Below are 8188 nucleotides of genomic sequence, written 5' to 3' on the forward strand. Positions count from 1 at the left end.
TCCACAATGGATTGCTTTGACTCGTGGGAATATTCTTTTTCAGTTAGTAGATTCAGGTTTCGTATATGCAGATCTTAGACAAACTAATTTCATGTCAAATTCGTACCTGTAGTTTATCAACGTACAAACAGGCAACTGGATGGTCATTATTTCAGTTCATATACATTTTAAGAATTCCTACTGCAAACTGTCAATTTTGACAGATATTACAGAACTACTGTCACAAAATTGAAGTTTTGACGTTATCAACTTTGGTCGAATAAACATGGGTTCAACATTATCGTGTGTTGGGAGGGTGAGAATTACAAGAGAAAGTATTCCAAAATACAATTGAGCAGTTTCAGGTTCCATCAGCGGAAAGAGTGGAGTATGATTTGACTCCTCTGCAAAACAAAAATCTACCGATAATATGGATGGCTGGACAGCAGAATGTGGGTAAAAAAACTCATGGAAACCTCATAAAGGAAAAATATAGCTTCGAAATTCTAAATACTACGGATTTATTACGGCGAGAAGCAGAGAAAGAAACAAAACGGGGATTTCTTGTGAAGGCTGCCCTCGCGGCTGATAAAAATGTTAATGACGTGAGTTGGAGCATTATTGAATATTCAGCAAAAGGAGCTCACATTTTTTGTCAATGGAAACCATTTATCATAACAAAGTAGGATTTTGGTATCATCATTTATTTATGCACTGCCTGTAAAAATAAATTGAGGGGATTTCGTTCTGGTAATATTGGTTGTTTCAAAAGTTTTCTCCGCTATTATGGGTCTGATTTGAACTGTAATATCTTAGTGATCACTAATTCGAAGGAATCGAAATAAGCGACATTTAGATCATTGCACTTTTGCCAATGTAATACAAGTCGATCAATTCCGTCAGCATGCATGTGATGACTGTCAGACCAATGAACACTTATGGTGCAATTTCATCGTGGCCGAAGGCTCTACAGAAAACGGTCCAGGCGATGCTCTCTGGCTTACAGAGACAGGCTTGTCTGGCCATCAGTGATGCCATCAGGACTATACCGTCAGCGGCCATGGAGATCCTTCTAGATTTACCCCCTCTCCACATTTTTCTGGACAGAGGGGTTAGATGGAGTACACAAATAAATTTACTGCAGAGTGCAACAGATTGTTGGTTGACACTAGGTGTCACAGCATTCTAGAAATGACCCCTGACTTTATGCCTCCAACTGTCAACTACGAACTGCCTTATAAAGTACTGTTCCCGAGTAGAGAGGACTGGATCCTCCGAGAGAAGGAAATATTAAGAGCAGATAGTTGTTGCTTCACAGATCGATCAAAAACACGTTCTGGTGCAGGTGTTTCCAGTCGCAGACCCAGGACAGAGATATCTACCTGCCTAGGAACTCATGCGACTGTATTTCAAGTGGAAATTCACGCTACTGAACTGTGTGCAGAGAGATTGGAAGAATCCAACCTCATACACAAGTCAATAAAAATATTCTCGGAGAGTCAAGCGGCGTTGGAAGCTGTTGGCCCTACCGAGCAATGTTTTAATTGGTAGCAAATTGCCAAGAACGACACTCCTCGAAAGGAAGACTTGCAAAGAAGGGTGCTGCAAGCAGCTTCATAGGACCAGAACCTGTCATTGGCATCGCTTTAGGCTTTGCCAAACAAAGATTGAACACCTGGATGACAAGGATTGACTCACTCCAAGCTTGATATCTAAAAGTTTTTGGACTACAGTAGGGATGAACTACGATGTCTAGCAGGTTTTGTTGCAGGTCACTGTCATTTGAATCATCATATGCAGAGACTCGGACTGTCGGAAGACAGTGTGTGTCGCCTCTGTTTGGAAAATTCAAATTAAAATTTTTTTCAAATTCAAATTTATTAACAAATGTACAATATCGAATGAATGTCTATAAATATTAAAAAATTGTTACTACATGTAGGTAAAATATTTTAACACAGTCTGCTAAGTGTAAACAGGGCCGTCGCCATGGGGGTGATGGGGGGGAGCCCTCCCCCCCGCTTTTTCGGATTGGGAAATAGTTGGGAAATTTTGGGCCATGAAGATGAACAAAAATAATAGTAAAAAAATGAATGAAAGTTAAAAAAATAAAAATCAGATAAAAATAAAAGGAGAAATAATAAGAAAATGGAAAGAACCAGGAGAAGGTTGGGATTTCCCAACATGCCTAACTAGAAGAGAATTCTGAGTTGTTTGAAATTTTCAAAAAAGTTTAATTTCTCCTAAGTAAGAAAACAGTCTTGAACAGTCCACAAATTTTGAAGTGACAATTTTACAAAATTCCCGACTTCTCGCTGTTTTTCCGACTTGGAAAAGTTGGGAAATTTCCGGCCGTGAAGATAGAAAAAATAATAGTAGAAAACAATAAGCACAATATTATTTAAGTGTTGTTTCCTTTAATTTGTATTGAATATTCCTATACATTGTGGATATTATTTTTGTTTGTGCATACCCTAACGGGCATAAGCATTCAGCCAATCTTTGGATAGCTAAGTAAGAAAATTAATATATTATAGTAGTAGCTAATCCCTTGGCTTTCATTTCTTCGAAAGTTGGGAAATTTTGCTAGTGGGGTTGGGAAAATTTGGATTCCCTCTCCCTCTGGTTTTTCTTTTCGCTACGGCCCTGAATGAAAACCCTTGTTTTTGACTGGGTTAGTAGAACAATAACAATCATGTTAACTGTTGATAAATATTGTTCATGAAACAATATATAGAAAAGAAGAAATGTATCAATAATAGTATTTTATTGTGAATTAGGGTGAAATAAATTATCTGTTGAACTGAACTTTTCCAATGTGAGCACATTTTCAATTTTTTCACTATTATCTAATATCCAGTTAATGCTGTTGTTCTCAACTTTTCGATTTCTCGTGAAATTATATTGTAAATTCTACAACCAATTGATATGCAGTGTTGTTGCATCAAATGGTCTTTGATCTTGTATCATACTGATGTTCTATTATGTTAGTATTTTTTTCATATAGATGGTACTGATTTTGTAAAATGTTTGCCTGATATTTGAAATGAAATATTTTCTGAATAAAGCTGTCGATGGAAATCTGAAAGCTTTTTTAAAAATAATTTTTATTGTATATACTTGACAGATTTTCACGAATTTTCATATACACCACCTCAGGCTATGATTCCGTAGGTCATAATATTGAAAAATAATGCATGATGAAACATCAATAGTGTTTTCACTTCAATATATTTCTTAGAAGTCTGAACTCATGAAGACATTTTCCTAATTTTTTTGTTGATTCAAGTGAATGTTTTTCTACTCAAGGCAACAATCTGTATAAATTCCTTAATATTTTATTTGTGGGGTTCTGTTTGATTGCAATTTTTGAAAATGTTTCTGTAAACATTTCGAACTATGAATTTTCATTTCATCAAATTTTGGTTGATATTTTTCACTACATGAAAATGTCATGAATTTAGTTTTCGTGATATTGAGCGTGAGCAAGTCATAACTCAAGTTATGTTTCAAAATTGACATGTCAACCTCAGCCTTCGATATGGTCTCATCCCAGTTATCTCCATCCACCACTTATACATCTGGATGTCATCTGGATATGAATATAAATCACCATGAAAAAGCAGAGCACATACTCTGTGACTGCCCCGCTGGGGACCGAATCAGGTTTTCAAAGTTCGACAGCCGTACTGGACTATGTAATGCACCTCTATTGATTTATTTTGAAACGTGTTTTCGTGTAGGTATGCCTAATTCAGGATAAGTTTATTTTCGGAAATGATCGTTATAGAATGAAAATGTACGAAGTGGTCCACTGTAACCCGCGAGGGTTTATTGTGGCTTTTCAAACTGGGTCAAAAAATTTCAACTTCCCTACGAAACCAAAAACAGAAATTCATGAAATGTCGGAAAAAAAATCAAGGAATTACGTTCTTGATACTCAGAAGTCAGAGGCTCAGCAAACGTTTCTGGAAATTTCGAATATTTCAATATTCATATTCATTATCTATAAGTAAGTTGCGAAAAAATCTGTTTTTCAGCTTTCGAAGAGAAATTATGGAATGTACTGTATAAGTGTCATTCTACAACCCGCTTATTAGGATTCAACGAATTTCTGAAATAACTGAGCTTCAAAAATTTAAAGATCGTTTTTTACAAGTAGCCATCGATAGCTTCACTATCAATGCTGTTGTTTATTGGAGATACACATTGTCTTTTCTATTATGCAATAACTATTTTCCAATGAATACACTCTTTGGCTCTCTACTTCTCCACCATTATTCAAAACAAAAAACGTGGGATACTCACAAAGGAAAGAAGAATGGAAAACAACTATAAAGAAAACTCTTCACGAAGCTATGTAGTTCGTACAACTGGAAGAAAAAACCCTTTTGAAGCAACTATTTTCACACGAACATTGAATAACATGAAAGGAAAAAGTTCTTTTGAAACAACTATTTTCATGTGATTATTGAACTACACGAATATCACTTTTTTATCCAGTTTGTACTACAAATATTCGTTATGGAACTAAAACAGATGTCATTCATGAAAAATCTGCTCAGTATGATATAAGAAAGAGTCACGATATGAAATTTCACTTTGGTGGACCGCCCTCATCCTCAATGGTGTGTTTCGAAGTTTCGGGACACGCAACTTGTCTCATCAACCCCGTAACGACTTTATGTGACCGAAAGAGACAACTGTTTTGTTTGATGATGGAGTCAAAAAAGCGAATTTTTCCAAAAAACTAGTCCGTTTTTAAATTTTGAATGGCCCCATCTCCGAGAGTTCATGACTGCACCAAGCACCAAACTTTGACTAGCGATCTGTAGATAGTGTAGAAAAATACGTTTGAATATGTTTAAAATATGTTTTTTCTGTCAACCAGCTATCGCATCCCTACGAACGACAACCTTCAGAAGTCTTAACTTGTGCGAACTAAGGACTAACGAGGTCTTACCTTTTAACGTGTGATTCCTAACACAGGTTGGACAATAGCAAGTTAAAATCAAGCGTTCAGCTTGAGACTTGAACCATCGCCTCACATATTGGCCGATTGGCTGAGTGAACAAAGCACCCACGTCGAACCGCCCGGCTGGCGCCCGACGTGACAATGGAAATCAATTAAAAACTGGAAATCCGCTCAAAATATCAAGTTCAATGTTCAATACATATATGAATGACTTCAAGTTCCAGCTATTAAAAAAATCTTGTAGTAGTTCTGTCTTCATTTCCATTTCTGCATATCGATTTCTTTTTAGCGAATAGTCATCGACATATTGAAAGAAGCCCTTCTGGAATCGAACAATGACAAAGGATTTGTGATCAGCAACTTCCCGAAGAATTCCAAGCAAGCTGAATTATTCATGAAAGAGATCGGAAATGTTTCTTTCGTTTTCTACTTATTCTCGGACACCACAATTCTTATCGACCGGGCGCAGAGAAGGTCTTCAGTTGAACTAGACGAAGATACACTCCGCAGAAACATTGCTTCTTCGTCTCGGGATATCAAAGCTGGTCTAGGAAAATTCATCATGAAAATTGAGGGAGTAAGTTATCTCTTACTTATATAATGAAAAATACGTTGAAAACTAGCCACTGCATACGACTTTATTGCCTGGACTTTACGTTTAGGGTTTTCCGAAATGTTATTTAAACAAAAACCGTTCGGGTATGTGATTCAGTTTTATTTGGTCGATCAGTATATTTCACGAATTTTCGAATCCTTTCCCAAAGATTGAGTTTCAAAGCTTTTCCTCCCATACATCAAAGTAATGGTTTTCAAAATTGTAATTTGTCTTCTCACGCAAGAAAGTACTCATATGACTCTTCATTCTTTCGAAAAGGGTTCGTCCCGTTTGGCCAACATAAATTTTTGGGTAAGTACCACAAGTTAGCTCGTGTATTTAGATAGACTAAAAAGTTCGTAGGCTAACACACAGATGGCGCGACTAGTATCAAATCAGTTAACCCTAACCTTCAAAATAAACGTGTGCAAATTTCACAGCTGTCGGACTATTTGTTTGTGGGATAGAACATTTTAAAGTAAGCTTCTTTTTTTAGTTTGCAGCCAAGGCTGGGCTTGATAAACATTATTAGCACCAGGAAAATCAACCATTGAGAAATGGTTTTGCTAAGTTTAAACGAGGTTACTGACGAAAACGTCAAAAAAGTCCACAAAATAACTTCTGATGACCGCAAAGTGAGTTTGATCGAGATAGCTAAGGCTCCAAAGATATCAAAGAAACGTGTTGGACATTTCATGCATGAATATTTGGATATAGGAAAGCTCTTGTGTGACAATGGATGAAACATGGCTCCATCATTACACACTATAATCAAAACTATCGTAACCTGAGTGGACTGCACGTGGTCAACCGACTCCAAAGTGTACAAAGATGCAACAGTCGGCTGGCAACGTTAGAATGGCATCAGTATTTTGGGATGCGACTATTTCATAACGTTATTGAGGCGTTTGAAGGACGAAATCGGGAGAAAATGGTTTCATTCGAAGAAAAAAAGTGCTGTTCCATCGTGTCACAAATCAATGGAAACGCTGGCAAAATTTCATGAATTGAGCTTTGAATTGCTTGCGTATCCACCGTATTCTCCAGATCTGACCCCTAGCGACTTTTTCCTGTTAGACCGCTAGAGAGGGCTCGTTCGAAGGAAATTCAGCGTCAATGATGAAGAGAGGTCTATTCGAGACAAATCGTACTATCAAAGTGATATAAAAATTGTATGACCACTATAGTAATTGTGTTGCCCTCAAAGCAACTATATTGAATAACAAAATCAAATTTTGTGGAAGAAATTTTTTTCCTATCTGTATCTGTGCAGTAGGGAGGGTGAGTGTAGGCCACATGTGACCCATTGTACATCCTCCCGAGGAGTTGTCCTTCTAGGTCATCGACCATCCTGTCCTTTCCAGGAAGGTGGACAGGTCACTAGGAGACATCTTCTTTATATTGGCAGGTGTAGGCCAAGACTCGCCGAACACACACTCTCTTTGGCAACCTTGAGGTTGCAGATTGTGCAGATTATTATGTTTTTGCCAGAAATTCCTTTTCTGGTTATTTCTTGTGTGGCGATTGAGATACTATCCAGTTCTGTTTGAACCACGCTGGTATTTTTTCATTCCCTACTTAATCCTTAGGCTTAATGATCTGGAGTACACTCTACATCCTGATCCTTCGTTGGTTTTTGAGCCGTCTATGGTTTTCTATATTAACCGTTGGTATTTTCCAGTTGACTTTTTTCAATGCCTTCTTTCTAAATGTTTAACGTAATTAATAACGTGGCTCCGTTCTTGGTTATCTGCTTTCCATTCTCTCCAGATCAAAATGATCAGTATCTCTCGCAAAAACTATCTTCGGATGAGGTTTTTGGTTAAGAAGTTGTTTCTTGAACATTTCTGAGTTTTACATTCCATAATTTGAGCATTTTTTAAATCGTCAACTATTGAAACAATTGATAGATACGAAATTGAACTCAATTCATTAATTTTTCAGGTGGTGTTAAGTTAAGAACCTAGGAATATTCAAGGAGGATCATTTTCATCCCTCCTTGCCTCTGTCCTATTGGATTTTTTTTCGTATTTCACTTTGTTTGTCACTTTGTTATTTTGGCATCCTCATATGAGTACTTCTACTAGTTTTTGGTTCTCATTATCCTCCTATTTCATTTTTGTTCCAATCAAAGTATTTCCTTGATTTCATTTAGACTTTTTTCATCTTTCATTCAAATTTCAAATACTGAATCATTCATTTTTCAGATCAATACTAGTGGCAGACCCGAAGAAGTATTTTCGAAAGTGGAAACTGCTCTCATCCGTAGACTAAACACAAATCGTCCTATAGTAACAGAAACGGATTATGTACGACCACAAGAAGAAAACGAAGAGAGTGAACAAGAAGTTAACGAAGAAATGACAGAAATTGGTCAGGAGAGCAAGATGGAACAGGTACCACTGGCTGAACCGGAACAGGTACCTTTGCCTGAACCGGAACAGGCACCACTGTCTGAACCAGAACAGATACCACTCCCTGAATCTGAATCGATAATAGAAAAGGATGAAGAGAGTTCTGTAACATCCGATTCGGATTTATTCTGACAGACATATCTTCAATTCAGCAACCGATTTTCATAATAGACATATCCGTTATATGTAACAAACGAATATAATTTTAATTTATCACAAAAGCAG

General features: G+C 36.9%; 1 protein-coding gene across 2 annotated transcripts; it reads left to right on the top strand.

Annotated features, from left to right (window-relative positions):
• The first annotated feature begins 138 nt into the window (after positions 1 to 138).
• LOC111508815 (adenylate kinase) lies at positions 139 to 8184 on the top strand. 2 transcript variants are annotated; one of them, XM_023164433.2, is made up of 4 exons: positions 139 to 295; positions 345 to 584; positions 5244 to 5531; positions 7757 to 8184. In XM_023164433.2, the coding sequence occupies exons 1-4, from the start codon at positions 266 to 268 to the stop codon at positions 8093 to 8095; spliced, it is 897 nt and encodes a 298-aa protein (XP_023020201.2). In that variant the 5' UTR covers positions 139 to 265; the 3' UTR covers positions 8096 to 8184. The 2 variants fall into 2 exon arrangements, with proteins under 2 accessions (XP_023020201.2, XP_023020200.2); XM_023164432.2 differs by having other exon boundaries at positions 184 to 295; positions 339 to 584.
• Positions 8185 to 8188: the final 4 nt, after the last annotated feature.

This window comes from Leptinotarsa decemlineata, unplaced genomic scaffold (assembly GCF_025532065.1).
Source record: "Leptinotarsa decemlineata unplaced genomic scaffold, Ldec_3_MD MMD2_tig00000882_RagTag_RagTag, whole genome shotgun sequence".
Taxonomy (NCBI): domain Eukaryota; kingdom Metazoa; phylum Arthropoda; class Insecta; order Coleoptera; family Chrysomelidae; genus Leptinotarsa; species Leptinotarsa decemlineata.